This window comes from Haliotis cracherodii, unplaced genomic scaffold (genome assembly GCF_022045235.1).
Source record: "Haliotis cracherodii isolate W230 unplaced genomic scaffold, xgHalCrac1.p SCAF_13, whole genome shotgun sequence".
Taxonomy (NCBI): domain Eukaryota; kingdom Metazoa; phylum Mollusca; class Gastropoda; order Lepetellida; family Haliotidae; genus Haliotis; species Haliotis cracherodii.
In genome coordinates this window covers 3297202-3317018 of record NW_027266268.1, presented here as the reverse complement: position 1 = coordinate 3317018, position 19817 = coordinate 3297202, and the positions used below count along the sequence as shown (strand labels likewise).

At 40.6% G+C, this 19817-nt stretch overlaps 2 protein-coding genes across 3 annotated transcripts in view; one reads left to right on the top strand and one right to left on the bottom strand.

Moving 5' to 3' along the window:
* LOC139459513 (coiled-coil-helix-coiled-coil-helix domain-containing protein 5-like) overlaps positions 1-19817 on the bottom strand; it is a 433260-nt gene that overhangs the window by 120758 nt on the left and 292685 nt on the right. The gene's annotated exons all lie outside the window — the stretch shown is intronic.
* LOC139458738 (acetylcholine receptor subunit beta-like 1) lies at positions 536-18829 on the top strand. 2 transcript variants are annotated; one of them, XM_071240144.1, is made up of 7 exons: positions 536-636; positions 7690-7755; positions 9617-9756; positions 11271-11315; positions 14200-14309; positions 14791-15326; positions 18174-18829. In XM_071240144.1, the coding sequence occupies exons 1-7, from the start codon at positions 591-593 to the stop codon at positions 18524-18526; spliced, it is 1296 nt and encodes a 431-aa protein (XP_071096245.1). In that variant the 5' UTR covers positions 536-590; the 3' UTR covers positions 18527-18829. The 2 variants fall into 2 exon arrangements, with proteins under 2 accessions (XP_071096245.1, XP_071096246.1); XM_071240145.1 differs by lacking the exon at positions 536-636 and adding an exon at positions 677-773.

The following is a 19817-nucleotide window of genomic DNA, read 5'->3' as shown; positions in this document are numbered from 1 at the left end:
TTTGAGGAACGTAATATGTTTACGACATTAAACCTGCCAGGTCGAGATGGAACCTGCCATGTACCTTGTGTCAGCAAACTACACACCCGGATTGTGTCTATCAATTCCATATACAAGCCTCAATTGTTTATTGTTGCTAGGCAGTGAGGACCATTTGCATTAACGTCACAAACACATTCCATACACCACCAACAGTTTAATGATAACAGACAGCATATATAACATTGTGGATTCATTAACAAATTAATATATACAACAATCAAACTGTTTGCGAAATTACTATATTGACGTCCACTCCCAATCAAATATAGCTTTGTTATCCTGGCCTGAATACGAGCTTGCTTTTTATAAATCGTTCAGGTCCCATACACATCGCAGAAATCGTTTTATGCATATTGTTCAAATAAGACCATTAGCGGCCTATACTTGTCAAACGTGTCATATTAGTTCTGCTGTTTACCTTCCCAGACGGACCACAATCCGATCAACTTTGGATTAATTTATTGTACCTCGGACCCAGTTCTGATAGAAATGTGCAGCGAATATGAACAGCCACCTCATGGCCGTCATCGGTATAACTTTCCCTTTGTATGACGAACGACCGCCGTCAATTCTGGATGCACTGTCGATTATCTGGTGAGTGAGATTCAAAATAGTAGTGAAATAGAATGAAATATGCATAGCTCTTCTATTGAATCTTGAATGTGTGAAGTGAAGATCAGAGAGTTGTGATCGTCTGTTGGACATCAGCGGGCAGTCGGCTACCCGTGACAGTGAGTATATAAGACCTATTCCGTAGTTTTTTTATAGTCAATTATTATTATTATGTCATATAGTTATCATTAAAGAAACTTCTGAAACAGAAAATAGACCTTCTTCTATGTGTTTGAAGCTTACTGACTGCGTGTTGACATTTGGACTGAACAGTCATTTCTGTCTGAAACATCTCATAGGATCACGTCTTGAAGACCAAATCGAACTCTGATAGATTCAAGCAAAGCGATAATCTATCAAGTCATTCAGGATAACATTGGATTGGAAACGTTTAGTTAATTGACCTACCCACAAGGGGCGGTGGGGTAGCCCAAGCCAGGGTGGGTACAATGTGTGGAGCCCATTTTCTTGTGTTCCCCGCCGTCATATTGCTGGAATATTGCTAGACCAGGATCTTTCACTCATTTTTAACTTACCAACAAACTCTACATATCTTTGTTATAGTTTAGAACATAATGTAATTATTTATCAATCGAATGTTGGAGTGATGAAATTTTAATTTAAATATTTCATTCAACCAGACAGTTTTACATGAAAATAAGCTTTACTGACCATCCGTCAATGTATGTAGGGTTTCCCATATGAAAATCATATTTATCTCAAACTCGAAACTCGCAACATATAATTGTAAAATAGGAATGGATACCTTCTAGTAAATATTCCGGTCGTCATTATAACTTTGATATGTAAATCCTCAACATGATATGTACATATAACATTGAGAGTAAGAAAGTTATCTTCTGTTCTGACAGCCATGCAAACAAGAATACCTCCCCCCACCCCGAAACTTCCAGAACGATCAAATCTGCCATATTCATGTAGCCAAGGGCAGCTAACTCTAGTTCAAATCGATTCTGAAGAGCTGTTAGCTGCTGTTCAAACCTGGCTACGACAGCACTTGACATTTGTACGTGTAGTTACATCATTTGCTCTAACATAGATATATTTAGGACAGTTTCTGCTGCCACTAAAATTATTTACATATAACAAAACATAACAGAGAATATTAAAGTGAAAATGTGTTAGAAGTATGAGGTCACACATGTATAAGAACCCAAGCATACTATCAAAGAGGCTGCTCATGTTTAAACGGACCGTTACACAAATATGTACCTAGCCTGTCGGGCAAAATAAATTATACACTTGGAAATTAGATTTGACCCAAACATTATACAAAACATTTATGATACCCGTATCAAACACATCACTATCGATGTTTGTTTCATATATAGTCACCATCAAACAAAGGTGTATACTTTCTTTTGCCCGGTACTTTACAGTTAGGATAAACGATATTAGTAGTTTGACAGTTGAAGCTCCAGCACTGATACTTGGACAATAACTTACTGTGGTATCGAGGAATAACCGGGCATATAACGGCTCACCGTGATGCGGTGAATTGTTCGAGTACAGATGAGGTGGCATAGTATTCCCCAAGAAAATAAAACAAACTATGGCCTGTAGACCAGTCTTTTCGCGAAAAGAATGTGCATTTTGTCTCAAAAGCGTGAAATTACCACAGTTGTAGGCTATACCATTCCAAATATTTTCAAATATGGTTCCACTCAAACAAACAAATATGGCTGCCAAATCCAATATGGTCGCCATGAAGGAATGAAATTCGAATATACCTCTTGTACACATGACCCACAACCTAAATATATTACTAAAAAACACATTTTGGTATGTCTGTTTTGTTTGTTTGTGTGTTTGATGTTTAACGCCGCACTCAGCAATATTCCGGCTATATGACAGCGGTCTGTAAATAATCGAGTCTGGATTAGACATTCCAGTGATTGACACCATAATCATCGATCCACACAATTGAAATCGATGACATGCATCAACCAATTCAGCGAGCCTGACCACCCGATCCCGTTAGTCGCCTCGGATCTTCACGAGTCTTTTGGAATTTTACCCAACAATGCATGTGTTAAATACATAACAGTATCTTAATACACTATTCATCTTGATGTAAACGTCTGAGACCTGCATCACTTTACTCCCACATTAAGCTGACGCACCGTGTTATAACTGGAATAATGTTAAAAGCGGCGTTAAACTAAACTCACTCACTCTGATCACTGATCTGGAAATTTAGAGTGGCCGTCACTTTAATTTACCTTGAACTTGAAGACAATGTGAACTTTCCAAATTAACTGGGTGTCCAGCATACGTCAAGTTAAGACAATGGTAAATTAACACATTACAATAATAATTCATTCCTCAATATGTATCATATTACCCATAAACGTAGCCAAGTCGAATGAAATAAGTTTCCGACGCTTTAACATTTGGAATGATGGTTTTTTTTATGTTGAAGGTAAATGGCGTCACATTGAGCATTTGAGGCTACCCATTGCTTCTGACGTCACCTTACGTAATCAGAACAATAACGGTGTTGTTTGTTGTCTAACGCCGAACTCAGCAAAGTTTCCAGTTTTATTTCGTAATCAGAACAATGATGGTGTTGTTTGTTGTTTAACGCCGAACTCAGCAAAGTTTCCAGTTTTATATCGTAATCAGAACAATGATGGTGTTGTTTGTTGTTTAACGCCGAACTCAGCAAAGTTTTTAGTTTTATTTCGTAATCAGAACAATGATGGTGTTGTTTGTTGTTTAACGCCGAACTCAGCAAAGTTTTTAGTTTTATATCGGCAGTTGGTAAATGACTGAATCTGGACCAGATAATTAAGTGATTGACATCACGAGCCTCGATCTACGCAATTGGGAAACGATGACATGCATCAACCAAGTCAGCTTGTCTTACCTCCCAATCCCGTTTGTTTGAAATTTTAAAGATGTATTGACATCACGTGTTTATCACAGTATTTTGTATACTATATTATATTGATAGCGACAGTAAATGATTTGTTTTACAAAATCACTTTTGGCTGGCGCGGAATAACCAGAATAAATAATCAGAATTTAGAAACTTTGACACCCAAAGAGCAGATATCATATTCATCTGTAAATGTTCATGAATAATAGTTTCAATGGATCCGTGGCTTAGACCTGTGTCTTCCTCAAGTTCAGCAATGTTTATACGTCTATCGGACAGTGTAAGTTTCTCCTTAATTGAATCTTAAATGATGGAAGTTGAGGGACGTCCAGACCTAGGGTCCCCATCAAGGCCTGTTCTCCCGGTCTTAAACATAGCTGCCCAACGTTTAACAGTGGAATAGGTAGGGCACTTATCCCCATACACTTGTGATGTGCGGTCATGAATTTCTTGGGGAGTACTTTTCTCTAAAGTCAAAAACTTGATGACTGCTCGGTACTCGTTCTTTTCCATTTCTTTATCCATTTGGACACCTATCACGTTCAACTAGCTGTCAAAAATATACAAACGGCCTCAACAGGCCAATACACTTTCAATGAACTGCTCAAACAATGTACTACATTGACTAGTTCACTTTGTTTGAGGCCCATAGTTGAAAATTAGTCAGGCTTAGAACTTTTGGACCAGCCCCCCATTAACTCTTGGCATAAGGACCGTGAAGATCCGGGGTAGAATGGGTCTTCAGCAACACATGCTTGTCGTGAAAGGTGACTATGCTTGTCGTCAGAGGTGACTAACGTGATCGGTTGGTCAGGCTCGCTGACTTGCTTGATGCATGTCATCGTATCCCAGTTGCGTGAATTGATGCTCATTATATCGATCACTGGATTGTCTGGTCCAGATTGAATTATTTACAGACCGCCATCATTTAGCTGGAATATTGCTGAATGCGGCGTTAAACAAAGAACAAAGAAAGATAAATACAGCAGTTGAAAGCGCAGAAGTTGCATGTTGATCTACGTGCGTTACTTAGTGAAAGTGCCAGTTTATCATATGACTTGGAACGTGTCTAGTCGGGGTGTTTCAGTTAACACTGCTACTAGCTCATCAACTACTGCCAGAACTCCATTAATGGTGTGGGTGAGTCATAGTCTCTGCGACAGGAGATTACTGAATATCTTGCTTCGAGCAAATATATTGTCAATAGTAGTAATAGAAAAGTTAGTTCTCAATCAATTCCACAAGTAATCAATACTCGTCGCCAAACAAATAAAACACTTTCAAACAAAGTAGTCTACAAATTGATTATTGATCTTCGGCAAATTTCACAAACATATTACGTTCCTCAACACCTTAGATCCATCAGCGTTATGAGAACTAACTGTGTACAGCCAATAAAGAGTCAATAAAGATTTCCTGTCTGCCCGTCTGATATACTCGGGACGGGCGGGGGAGATTTTGAACAAAATGATAACATATTGAGTACTCGGAATGATCGTTCTCATTTCGAACACCCATGTTGTGTAACAAAATAATTGTCAAAAAAAGTTATGTGAGACATCTTAAACAAAACATATTTGACAAACATACTGTGTTTACTTAGAAGGTAATTCGTCCAAAACCAACATCGATATAATACCTGATTCGATTACATACACTTTAGTGTATTTCATTCGTGTCCCACTCGCGTCATTCCGGAACAATCCGAATATAGACTCGTGTCCTTCTCGAAGGATTTCATATTGGCGTATGAACACCAGAACCACCTCAAACAGGAACGATACATTTATATTTTAACTCATTGTGTAATAATCGTTATGGTAACACTTTTACAAAGACAATGTAAAACAATGTTAAAATTATTTGTTAAAAAAGCTAAACTAAGTTCATTATTCTCAGCTGTTCATCCTTTAATTCCAAATGTTTGTTTCTGAATATGATAAAAAATATGTGTACAAAAGCATAAGAGTGAAACATTCTTTAATATTCTCTGACTGACAGTCATGCTATAATTAGTAGTGATGACTTATTTTTTAAAGTTATCATTTTTACATTGCAATGAGTGACAAAGGGTTGATATAATATAGAATACTAAACAAGAACTATTCACGAGTTTCATGATTTTGGTATAACACGGGAGTTTAGTAATTTATTTCTTACTTGCCGTTATATAATTATTGTCTACTTCAGTTTGAAAGTTAAGAAAAGTGCTATTTTCATTGCAGTGAGCATAAAAGTTGATATTTCACTGTAGTGAACATGACACTTTGACGGAACTATTGTCATATAAGAGTTACCTCCCCTCAAATTGCCTCACTTCAATATTGTAAGTGTCTTGCACGTACACAAACTGATGACGTCCGTTTTACGTTAGTTCCACATTGACAAGGCAAAATAATGACAGATGGTCATTTATGAAGTTAATATCACTTCTTGTTATTCTCTTGAAAATGTTTCGTTATAAACAGTAAATTTCTCATTTAACTCTTCAATCGACACTGTTCGTTTCGCAAAAGCGCCATTTTGTCACCTGACCAATGTGTATTCTTTCTCTTCCAACACCAGTCTCGTTGTTTTAAAGAATATTTTTTTCTAATTGTAGGATAAAGATTGTTTTTAACGCAAAATATTTTTGTATACTTACAGTTATAAGTTTTAAGAATTTTTAAACACGAAACCACTTTGAAAGTCGCAAATACAATGGGTAGTAAACCGTCCCTGTGTGTTAGGTAGGGAGAATTCACGTTTCAAGGTTTTACATTTGTAATGAAATAATTGAATTTTTCTGTAGACAACTATACAAAATGTATATGATAAATAAGATATTCCATGCGTCTGGTGAAATATCATGTTTGTCTCTTTCTCGTGACGGGTGAAATGGAGTTATTTTCACTCGTGGTTACACCACTCGTAAAAATATCTCCTTTGACCCGTCACTCAATGAGAGAAACATGGTTTTTCACTTGTCATACTAGAACTACCTCTCCGAAAATTGTCTCCATTTATCGTAAGTGTCTGGTCCGAACACAAACTGTTGACTTCCTTTTTTTTCGCTCATTGACAAGGCAAAATTATGATATATGGTCATTTATTGAGTTAATATCGTTTCTTGCCGTTTGCTATTCTCTAGCAAATGTTTCGTTATAAACTATAAATTTCTCATTTAGCTCGTCAATCGAGACTGTTCGTTTTGCAAGCGGCGCTTTTGTTACTTTACCACAGTGTATTCTTTCGCTTCCAACAGCGTCTCGTAGTTTTCAAGAATTGTTGGGGTTTTTTTTAGGTTAATTGTGTATATAATCATCTTCAAATATATGTTAAAATTTTTTGATGACCCCAAATATTTTTCTAAATATGATTCTGCAAACTCGAAAATACTTTTGAAGTCGCAATTACAAGTGGGGTTGAAACGTCCGTTTGTGTTAGGTAGGGAGAAATTACGTATCAAGGTTTTCATTTGTACTGAAAAATAAAATGCCCGTAGACAGCCACACAAAAATTTAATTTCACTGTTGCGTGTGAATAGCCAGACAACTACATGATCCAGCTTACTCCAATTGAGTTTAACAGAATAATACTTCAAACACGTCAAACGTTGATACTTATTTATTTAATACCATACAACGGCCCGCCTTCAGAATTCAGGGGTCCGTTCCATAAAGTGATCGTAGAGCTAAAGTTATCGTAACTCCCATACTTTAACATAGACTTACGGCTGTCGTGGCGCTACGATCACCTTGTGGATGAGATGTGACGACTGCACAGCAACACTGTTGCTTGGGGCATCGAGTGTGCAATAAGTTTATCTCAGTGATCTATCATCTCTACACGCAATGTCATTGAAAATGCCCAGTGTGTTGGGAGTTTTCAATATTTGTTAGCGAAACTTGTTCCCGCAGTACATAAGCACGTGATTTGGTATTACACAATGTGTAATACAGCGGTGATCTCCACCCGGGCGAGTAGTAAGTGTAAATATTTAATTGTGACAGCATTGGATTGCGACGCTACCGCTGGCAGTGTTGTATAGCGGATGATAACTTACAATACACCGTAAATGAAACATTTCTATATCAGTTATTGATTCATTCCGTGTTTGTTTCTGATCAATATTGTCACTGTTTACTTTTCAGACTTGTTCAAACTTAGGATGAAGATGGCCTACCTTCTACATCTGACTTTGGCGATTCTTCTCGTTGGTAGGATATTTGACACATTTCTCTTTCTGCTATCACAAACGTCTGATATATCGAACTGGATGTCGTGAAACAAGTATGTTCAAACTGTTCCTACAGAGTGAGTGAGGGAGTTTGGTTTAACGCCGATTGGAACAGTGTTTCAGTCATAGCTCGGCGTGTCCGCTAGTGTAGGAGAACGCCCGAAGTGATGCAAGTGGAAGACGTTTACCACTTTGGTGAAACACACGAACACAGGTTTTGATTGTTTCTACAGGAGTGCTATCTACCTTACGTGATCTTGTGAATAGTGTTTCTTTGGGTCGTTGTTTAACGCCGTACTCAGCAATGTGCCTGCTACATGACGACAAACCAGGTTTGGATATCATGAACAACGACCCGAGTAACGACGTCCCGCTATATCCATGAAGTCCACTAGTTCGACCGGGCCATCTCCGCGGTCTCGTGGATAGTGTCTGCCCGGAGAACCGCGGCGTGGTATCTCATATCATTGGGCTATTACTATAAAGCCGGCATTTGACCGGGCTTGGACAAGCAGCTGAGAGCTTAGTCACACTTTCAGGATTTTCACTGCCGTCCTTGATAGGACCATTCCCGATAAAAAATTGTCAAAAGTTCGCTCAAGATCCTGTGATTCGTAGCGGGAAATTCACAAATTTATAAAAACATTTATCTAATCACGACAACAATCAGAAATTGTTCAGGAAGTGTCCCGATTCTCCCGTTCTCAATCCGAATCTGATCCGATTTGCATCATCTGCATGGTAAAAAACGAGCGAATCTGTCCCGATAGCTTCCCGATTCTCCCAAATGCGATCCGACAGAGGTCAGACAGTGACCGGACAGTGAACCGACAAAGACGGTTCGCATTCGGCAAGATCTGGACGCAATCTGGACTCAATCGACAAGAAACGGCAATGAACAATTTTTCCAAATCATGCCCGTTCATCACGACAGCGTCCCGATCCACGGGACAACGTCCACACAACACAGGACATTGTTACGATTTTGATCCGATACAGCAGAATCTGTCACGACATAGTCACGATTGTAATCCGACTAGACAAAATCGGCTGAGTTTCCCGAATGTGTTACGGGACGCACCATACTGTCGGGAGTGAATGGCCGACCTCCCTGGACCTTTCCCGATCCGTAGGACTCTGTTACGAACGTGTACGACTGCGTTCAGACAATGATAGGACATTCCAGATCATTGAGGATAGTAATCCGACTTTTTCACTTTTCGTGTCGTAGCGCTATCTGATCTCAAATAGGAGCCATAATCGTCACTGTGTGAACGCAGCTTTATGAAATATCAAAAATGAACTTTCTGTTGATATAATGGACTTGTTCAAATAGATATTGGGCGACTGCGAAGTTTCTTTTCTCAAACGGACTGATCATTTTATATACGTGGGTACTTCGAAAATACTGGCCAAAGTATTTTCGTTTAAACGAAAAAAACGCTTGTTCGCTGGAGATGAACAAAAACGTGATAGTGTCTACTACTTTCAGAGGAACTATGCTTGCCGTAGAAGGCGACTATGCTTGTCGTAAAAGGCGACTAACGGGATCGCTGACGTGGTTGATGCATGTCATCGTATCCCAATTGCGTGGATTGATGCTCATGATGTCAATAACTGAATTGTCTGGTCCAGACTCGATTATTTACAGACCGTGATCATACAGCTGAAATATTGCTGAGTGCGGCGTTAAGCAACAAACAAACAAACAAACAACCAAACAAATCAGAGGAACAAATTGTACAAGTAATATTTTTTCTCTTTTCAAATTCATCCCATCATGTGATCCCAGCCCCTCTCACCCTCCGAAAATTGAATAGTCCATTCTAAAAATGTTGTAGCCACAGCAACAAGGGGAGACTACTCGAGTGATGAAATTGCTCTTCTGGCTTACATTCGAAACAACACCAGTGTGGATGTCAGACCGATAAAGAAAACTGTCGTCACGTCCACCATCGTGTTGTTTGCTCTCAATGATGTGGTAAGTGTTTCCTACACACCTGCGGCCTGTGAAACCCTGATTGTCGGAAACCTCGGTAGTTGGAAACCTCGGTAGTCGAAAACCTTGATAGTCCTCGACTCGATAGTCCTGAACCCTCGGTAGTCCGTAAACCGCAGTAGTCCGGAAACCTGGATAGTCGGAAACCTCAGTCGTCGGAAACCTCGATAGCCGGAAACCTCGGTATTCCGGAAACCTCGATAGTCGGAAGCTTTGTTAGTCGGAAACCTCGGTAGTCGGAGACTTCGATAGTCTGGTAACTTTGTTAGTCCAGAAACCTGGGTAGTCCCGAAACCTTGTGGCACGGACTACTGATGGGAACGCCTGTCAATGACGAAAGTACGTACCATGATTCATTAATCCGGACTATAAGGACAGTAATGTCTGGATTAACGGGGTCTCACTGTACTAGTGTGGGCGTCTTTAGTGTGTTTTCAACATATTTCACGAGTCGACAAAACGTTAACTCAATTTGTAAATGTATTGAGATAAAACATCCTCAATATATGCATGGTTCACGTACAGTTGTCAAAATTAAAACACTTCATAAAATCAGTTTGTTATCATACTAACGATACCATGATTATTTCACACACATATTCTTATGGGACAAAACAAGAGATCGCATGAAAAGTTAGGAACAGTTCGTAGGGGATCATATTCAATGATAACTGCAAAGTATTATTCCAAAGTATGTATCCAGACGCAACCATGTGGCGGAAAAGCTAGCACCCATGGATTGCCTTGTATGGTAAGAGATTGATGGACAATTGCTGCTGTGTAAAGGAAGTCATCATTACGAGACAATACATGACAAAAGCGAACAAATGGCAAGAGGTAATCATGATTAGATCGGGGAACTCACCCCAACAGCCTGCTAATGATCTCAACAAAAACATGAAGGTCGTAGCGTTACGGGAATCAGATACACGCTGCGTTTGTGGCATTAACACATTAATGTGATCGACTATGTAAACGGTTGAAAACAGTAGGATTAAAAGGCACCAAGGGGTTCGCTATCCTCGTGTGGTTGTAGAGATAAGTCGTGGAACCCTTTGCGCGTAGGATTGGTCGTCAGTAGAAGTTGGAACACACCCGCTAACACATAGGTCTTGTGCAATTGGATCTTGTTAGGAATAGGAATATACCAGAACTGTTTTGGCCAGCTGAAAGACCTGCCATTATAAAAACCCATCTGAATGATCAACTTGGACGTCGTGTGCGGCAATGTCTTGTGGCGTCTCACAGTCTTTGCCGCTCTGTAAGAGGAGTGGCTCCAAACTCCACTGACTGCCACCAGACCAGTGGGGTCACATTTGTTAAAACTATGACGTTATATAGCTGTGAAATATACAAGTCACGACCATTGGTTCAATTCATGCGATCCCTTATTTTGAGTCCACGAGGACGCCATGCAGAACAACAGAGATGACAAGAAACCCTTTTAATGAATCCAGCCTACGCTGTATTTGTAATACGCCATTTATCCTTTGCAGAACATCGGTGCAGAAACCATGTCCTTATCCGGGGCTGTGGTGGTTGTGAGTATATTAATGATGGCGATGATGATGATGAAAAATAAATCCAGCAAATGAAATATATACGATTTATGCCAATCCGATAAATATTGTTTTATAATATTTATGAATCTTATCTTTTGATCTCAAATACAAACGATGGAGATCACAGGAAGGATTGTTTTGCATTGGCTGTCCAGTAGTGTAGTTCTCAACAATCGCTGACAACGTACTACGGGTGCCTCATTAATCAGTCTACGAAATTGCCCATAAAAGAAGAGATGCACAGCATCAACATATATGTGATAAACATAAAATATTATCACAAACATGTGTTTCATATTACCAAAGTAGATCAAATCGGATCTGTGTGCATGACAATCTTTTCTGACGACTTGAAAATATGAGTTTTTTTCATAGCTAATATAGTGAGATTCTATTCCTGTGGCATCCCTGATGTATAGTTACTTAGGAGAACACAGTCTAATATGTCAGAGTTTGCTAAGTGTTGAGTTAAAATAACAATATGGTCACATGTAACCAGTACTGACACATTGATATGATCACGTGTACAGTGAGTGAGTGAGTGAGTGAGTAGGGTTTTACCCCGCTCTTAGCGATATTCCAGCCATATCAATAACAGAAATGGGCTTCACACAATGTACCCATGTCGGGAATCGAACCCGGGTCTTCGGTGTGACGAGCGAACGCTTTAACATGTTGGCTCTCGAAGTGATCACGTGTGCATGAAATTAACCTCGACGTGATCACATGTAGAGTATTGACATCTTGATATGATCACGTGTACAGTATTGGCACTTGACATGATCACATGTTTAGTACTAAGCCTCGACGTGACCACATATCCAGTATTGACACATTGCCATGATCACGTGAATTGTAAACATTGACATGGCCACCTGTACAGTATTGACCCTCGACCTGACAACATGTACAGTATTGACCCTCGACCTGAAAACATGCACAGTATTGACCCTCGTCCTGAAAACATGTATAGTGTTGACCCTCGACCTGAAAACATGTATAGTATTGACCCTCGACCTGACAACATGTACAGTATTGACCCTCGACCTGAAAACATGCACAGTATTGACCCTCGTCCTGAAAACATGTATAGTGTTGACCCTCGACCTGAAAACATGTATAGTATTGACCCTCGACCTGAAAACATGTATAGTATTGACCCTCGACCTGAAAACATGTACAGTATTGATCCTCGACCTTAAAACATGTATAGTATTGACCCTCGAACTGAAAACATTTACAGTATTGACCCTTGACCTTAAAACATGTATAGTATTGACCCTTGACCTTAAAACATGTACAGTATTGACCCTTGACCTTAAAACATGTACAGTATTGACCCTCGACGTGAAAACATGTACAGTATTGGCCCTCGACCTGACAACATGTACAGTATTGACCCTCGACGTGATCACATGTATAGTATTTACCTTCGACCTGACCACATGTATACTATTGACATGATCACATCTACAGTATTGACCCTCGACATGATCACATGTATAGTATTGATCCTCGACCTGACCACATGTATAGTATTACCATAATCACATCTACAGTGATGACCCTCAACGTGATCACATGTACAGTATTGACCCTTGACATGATCACATGTATAGTATTGACATTATCACAGTATTGACCCTCTACAAGATCACGTGTACAGTAATGACCCTCGACGTGATCACATGTACAGTATTGACATTATCACATGTACAGTATTGACCCTCGACATGACGACATGTACAGTATTGACCCTTGACGTGATCACATGTATAGTGTTGACATGATCACATGTACAGTATTGACCCTCGACGTGATCACATGTATAGTATTGACATGATCACATGTACACTAATGACCATCACGTGATCACATGTATAGTATTGACCCTCGACGTGATCACATGTATAGTATTGACAACATCACATGTACAGTATTGACCCTCGACGTGATCACATGTACAGTATTGACCCTAAACGTGATCACATGTACAGTATTGACCCTCTTCATGATCACATGTATAGTATTGACCCTCGACATGATCACATGTACAGTATTGACCCTCTACATGATCACATGTACAGTATTGACCCTCGACATGATCACATGAACAGTATTGACCCTCGACATGACCACATGTACAGCATTGACCCTCGACATGATCACATGTAAAGTATTGACCCTCTACATGATCACATGTACAGTATTGACCCTCGACGTGATCACATGTACAGTAATGACCCTCGGCGTGATCCCATGTATAGTATTGACATTATCACATGTACAGTATTGACCCTCGACGTGAACACATGTACAGTATTGACCCTCAACGTGATCACATGTATAGTATTGACATGATCACATGTACAGTATTGACCCTCAACATGATCACATGTATAGTATTGACATGATCACATGTACAGTATTGACCTCGACGTGATCATATGTACAGTATTGACCCTCAACCTGATCACATGTACAGTATTGACCCTCGACATGATCACATGTATAGTATTGACATGATAATATGAACTGTAATGACCCTCGACGTGATCCCATGTTTAGTATTGACATGATCCATGTACAGTATTGACCCTCGACATGATCACATGTACAGTATTGACCCTCAACGTGATCACATGTACAGTATTGACATGATCACATGTACATTATTGACCCTCGACGTGATCACATGTATAGTATTGACCCTCGACCTTACCACATGTATAGCATTAACCCTCGATCTGACCACATGTAGTCTTGACCCTCGACATGATCACATGTATAGTATTGACGTGATCACTTGTACAGTATTGTCTCTTGACGTGATCACATGTACAGTATTGACACATGTCGACAGCTCTGGAATGACCCTCGACTGATGTGGGACCCGGCATCTGCGGGTGGAATACAGAAGATGGTTGTCAACACCAAATACATCTGGAAGCCACCACTGGTCATTGAAAATGAGTATGTATACATCAGCGAACTGTGAAAACTTACTACACCAAGTACGTGAGAATATTATGCTTAATTTGGTTTGTAAGTAATACTGTGTTCAAATTAAAACTGTCGTAGTTACATAAAGTACTACCCTTGCTACCCTCTGGGAAAAGTTGTTTTACAAAAAAAAACTGTTCGCCAGACATGCACATACATGTATCCATAAAAAAATGTGAAAAAAAAACCAGAACTGAATTTGACCGCTTGCCATGCTGACAAAATGCTTTTAAAAAACATAATATATTTGTTCTGAGACTAAAATTGTATCTCTTGAATCAGTGACCGAAAATAGTCTGTGTCTTTGCCCCCCTTTCGTGCCATTTTCCCTTTTCAGCGCCCAATGGAATCTTCTGTTTCGGAAGGTGCCCCGGGACTGGTTATCATGTGGCTTTGACGTTTTGAATTTACATAAACCTGAATCACTGACACAAATCTCTTCCCTCCCCAGCATCAACTTACCGGCCGTTCTAGGAAGCGATGGTACCCCTCTCCGAGTGTTCCCAAACGGCGAAGTATTATGGCTTCCCCCCATCTCCACGACCTCCAGCTGCTCTGCAGACATAACGTACTACCCCTATGACAAGCAGACATGTTCTCTGACGCTGGTTGGCTGGAGTTACACCACGGATGAGGTAGACCTCCTCACTGACCCCAACAGTCCGTTCGACATGACGTTTTTCACCAATAATGGAGAGTGGGAAATGTTGGGCACTGGATACGAATACATTAACCTGACCCAGGGTGATATGACATTCCGGAAACTGGTGTTCAAGGTAACTGTCCGTCGACAATGGCAGTTCTATGGCCTGAGCATCATGCTGCCCCTTATCCTCAACTCCATCTTGATGATGGTGGTGTTTGCCTTGCCCATAGAGTCTGGGGAGAAGATGGGGTACTGTCTGACTGTCCTCCTGTCCTACATCGTCCTGCTGACTATGATAGCTGCCAACCTGCCGCCCATATCCAGTCAGACGTCCATCATCCGTGAGTGGCTTAGTGAAGTAGTGGCAGATGTCATGGTAGACGTTACATCATCAATAGTTACATCAGATGTACAGTTAGTAGTTGTAGATGTGCAGTGGGAGTTTGGTAGTATGTCAGCCAACCACAAATGGGCTTCAATAACTGAACCCAATGGGCTTTGTGAGGCAACAATTTTAACTGTTCGGCTACTCCATCGCCTCATCTTCATCGTAGAAGCAATAGTGATTGAGTGTGGAAGTGAGTGAGTGAGTTTGGTGTAACGCCGCTATGAACAGTATTCCAGTTATATCACGGCGTGTCAGCTTACTTAGGGAGGAAAGCCCGAAGTGATGCAGGTCTCACTTCGGTCAAACTCACGAGCACGGGTATGGTGCTGACAAACCTAGAAACGTAATCGGGTCTAACCGGGATTCGAACCAACGATCATAGGTTTATGGCGCGCCCAAAGGCTGCAACTCTGCACAGGGAGCAGCATTAGCACCCATCACACAAGACGGAAACGAAGTAAGTCACGAAACGATACGTGTATTCTTACTTACTATTATCCGATACGAAACGTTCTCATTTCTCGATATAAACTTTTCGGAAGAACAGAAATTGGCAGCTGTATGATATGGACCAGAATAAACTGTAGCTGTATGATATAGACCAGAATAAGCAGTAACAGCTGTATGATATAGACGATAAGAAACTGTTGCTGTATGATATAGACGAGAAGAAACAGTAACAGATGTATGACATAGACCAGAAGAAACCGTAGCTGTATGATAAAGACTAGAAGAAACTTAAGCGCCTGTATGATATAGACGAGAGGAAACAGTGGCAGCTGTATGATATAGACCAGATTGGTTGGTTGGTTGTTTAACGCCGCACTCAGCAATATTCCAGCTATATGAAGGCGGACTGTAAATAATTGAGTCCTGACCAGACAATCCAGTGATTAATATCATGAGCATCGATCCAGGCAATTGGGATCGATGACATGCATCAACCAAGTGAGGGAGCCTGACCACCAGATCCCGTTAGTCGCCTTTTACAACAAGCATAGTCACCTTTTACGGTAAGCATGGGTTGCTGAAGACCTATTCTACCCCGGAAAATTCACGGGTTGATATAGACCAGAAGAAACTTTAGCAGCCCTATGATATAGACGAAAGGAAACAGTAGCAGCTGTATGATATAGACCAGAACAAACAGTAACAGCTGTGTTATATAGACCAGAAGAAACAGAAGTAGGTGTATGATATAGACCAGAGGAAACTGTAGGAGCTGTATTATATAGACAAAAAGAAACAGTAGCAGCTGTATGGTATAGACCAGACGAAACAGTAACAGCTGTATGGTATAGACCAGAAGAAACAGTAGCAGCTGTATGGTATAGACCAGAGGAAACTTTAGCAGCTGTATTATATAGACAAGAAGAAACAGTAGCAGCTGTATGGTATAGACCAGAAGAAACAGTAGCACATGTATTGTATAGACCAGAAGAAACAGTAGTAGGTGCATGATATAGACCAGAGAAAACTGTAGCAGCTGTATGGTACAGACCGGAAGAAACAGTAGCATGTGTATTATATAGACCAGAGGAAGCTGTAGCAGCTGTATTATATAGACTAGAAGAAACAGTAGCAGATGTATGGTATAGACCAGAAGAAACAGTAGTAGGTGTATGATATAGACCAAAAGAAACAGTAGCAACTGTATTTTATAGACCAGAAGAAACAGTAGCAGCTGTAAGGTATGGACCAGAAGAAACAGTAGTAGGTGTATGATATAGACCAGAGGAAAATGTAGCAGCTGTATAATATAGACCAGAAGAAACAGTAGCAGATGTATGGTATAGACCAGAAGAAACAGTAGCAGATGTATGGTATAGACCAGAAGAAACTGTTGTAGGTGTATGGTATAGACCAGAGGAAACTTTAGCAGCTGTATTATATAGACGAGAAGAAACAGTAACAGCTGTATGGTATAGACCAGAAGAAGCAGTAGCAGCTGTATGGTATAGACCAGAAGAAACAGTAGTAGGTGTATGATATAAACCAGTAGAAATAGTAGCTGTATGATATAGACCAGAAGAAACTTTAGCAGCTGTATGATATAGACCAGAGGAAACAATAGCAGCTGTATGATTTAGAACAGAAGAAATATAAACTTTATGATATAGACCAGAGGAAACTATAGCACATGTACGATATACACCAGAAGAAGCTGTAGCACCAATATGATATAGACCAGAAGAACCTGTAGCAGCTGCATGATATAGACGAGAGAAAGCTGTAGTACCTGTATGTAGTAGCAGCTGTATGATATAAACCTGAGGAAACCTAACAGCTGTATGATATAGAGTAGAAGAATATCAGTAGCAACTGTGTGATATTAACCAGAAGAAGACGTAGCAGCTGTATGATATGGAGAGGAGGAATAGTAGCAGCTGTATGATACATGCCGGAAGATATAGTTGCAGCTGTATGATCTGGAGACGAAGAATAGAAGCAGCTTCATGATACAGGCCGGAAGATATAGTAGCAGCTGTGTGATATAGAGAGGAGGAATGGTAGCAGATGTATGATACAGGCCGGAAGATATAGTCGCAGCAGTATAATATGGAGAGGAAGAATAGTAGCAGCTGTATGATATATAGACTTAAAGATATAGTTGCAACCCATGACGTCTGTTAATAACATTTTCTTCAAGAATACTTTACTTCTAAACTGTTAAATTGGGTATGAAGAACCATTGTCATGTTGCACTTGAATACGTATACTGTTCAGTAAATAAACCTCCGATGTACACGTGTACATCACCCATGAGTAAATGTAGATACTCACTATTTGTACTTTTCAGAGGTGTACCTGTCCGTAGTCATGTGTGTAGGCACTGCAGGCACACTCTGCACTATCGTCGTTCTCCGCCTGTACCACCAAGATGAGACCAAACCAGTTCCAGCGTGGCTGCAGAAGGTCACCCAGTCCTTCCTGTCTCCCCTGGCGTGCATCACCTGCACGTCAAACAGAGTGGTGTCCCTTAACGGAAAGGACTTGCCCGAATGTACCGAAAAGAAAACATATCCCAAACTTGGCTACAGTTCAAAAGAGATTGCTCACCTACTGGACAAATTTCTCTTCCGTATTTTCGGAACCTTCATGACTGTCATGACGATTGGGTTCGTTTTGTCCCTTATGACTAATTATTTTTGACATGATGATGTGCCGCTCTCTGTACAGCAACACTTCTTGTGGATGTGGAACTGTTCCGTTCCGATCAGAAAGAAGTGTGCACAAGTGCATGTCGTAATCCGCCTGAAACAGTGGACTACTCCAGGAACACATTATTGATGACACAGCCGTACCCCTCGGCACAAGCAAGTCTCACTATTGTCAGCCAACGTTGATATATCTTTAATGGAACACTACTCAGAATGTCAACGTAGGTGGTTTCGTGTATTTGATTTATTGGTTTATTACGAGTGTTTGTTTGTTTATACACCTTATTCAACTCAATGCCTGATCTTGTCTGTAGAACACATAAAATAAATACGATTGTTCTGCAGCAACAATGCAGCAACACATGTCGATTTTATTTTTGTCTTTTTCACCTGAAACACTTTCGGTAACACAGAGTACATTTATCGTTTATCGTCTCTTGATAACATTTAACCACTTGTCTAAACTTTGATTCGTGCGAAGCTGAAGAACGTGATGTTGCACATAAATAATACTAGGGCACATGTTACCCTGGGCCCTTAGTTTTATAGGTCAAGGTCAATCCTGCGTTGGTGAAAGTTCATACCATGGATGTTCATTGAGAATGAGCATTGAACTATGAGCTGTGTCTGGGCGGGCGTCATTCTATGGGAAGTCTAGCTGACCATCAACACCACATAGGGCACCAGACCGGGCTTATCACGAATAGGAAGCTTTTTGAGTCGCCATCAAGACGAATACGGTGTGTTCTGTATCGGTGGGTGATAATCACTGAGCCAGTACCCTAATGGTGGATCTGTACTGTGGTACACTGCTGGTCTTTAGCCTCTGGCCATCTGTCCAGACGGACACTAAACATGATGTGACGCCCTTGACGCAATGGACACAAGTTATAGATATGACGCAGTGAGACACTGGGGTAGACATGATACAGTGAGACACTGGGATAGGTATGACACAGTCAGACACTGGGGTAGATATGACGCAGTGAGACACTGGGGTAGATATGACGCAGTGAGACACTGGGGTAGATATGACGCAGTGAGACACTGGGGTAGGTATGACATAGTGAGACACTGGGGTAGATATGACATAGTGAGGCACTGGGGTAGGTATGGCATAGTGAGGCACTGGGGTAGATATGACATAGTGAGGCACTGGGGTAGATATGACGCAGTGAGACACTAGGGTAGGTATGACACAGTGAGACACTAGGGTAGGTATGACGCAGTGAGACACTGGGGTAGATATGACGCAGTGAGACACTGGGATAGGTATGACACAG

Bases quoted from the DNA above. Each gene is read 5' to 3' on its own strand.
- LOC139458738 (XM_071240144.1), top strand. From the start codon at position 591: ATGACGAACGACCGCCGTCAATTCTGGATGCACTGTCGATTATCTG. The intron at 637-7,689 runs GTGAGTGAGATT...TTTACTTTTCAG, and splicing joins GATGCACTGTCGATTATCTG to ACTTGTTCAAACTTAGGATG. The intron at 9,757-11,270 runs GTAAGTGTTTCC...TATCCTTTGCAG, and splicing joins TGTTTGCTCTCAATGATGTG to AACATCGGTGCAGAAACCAT.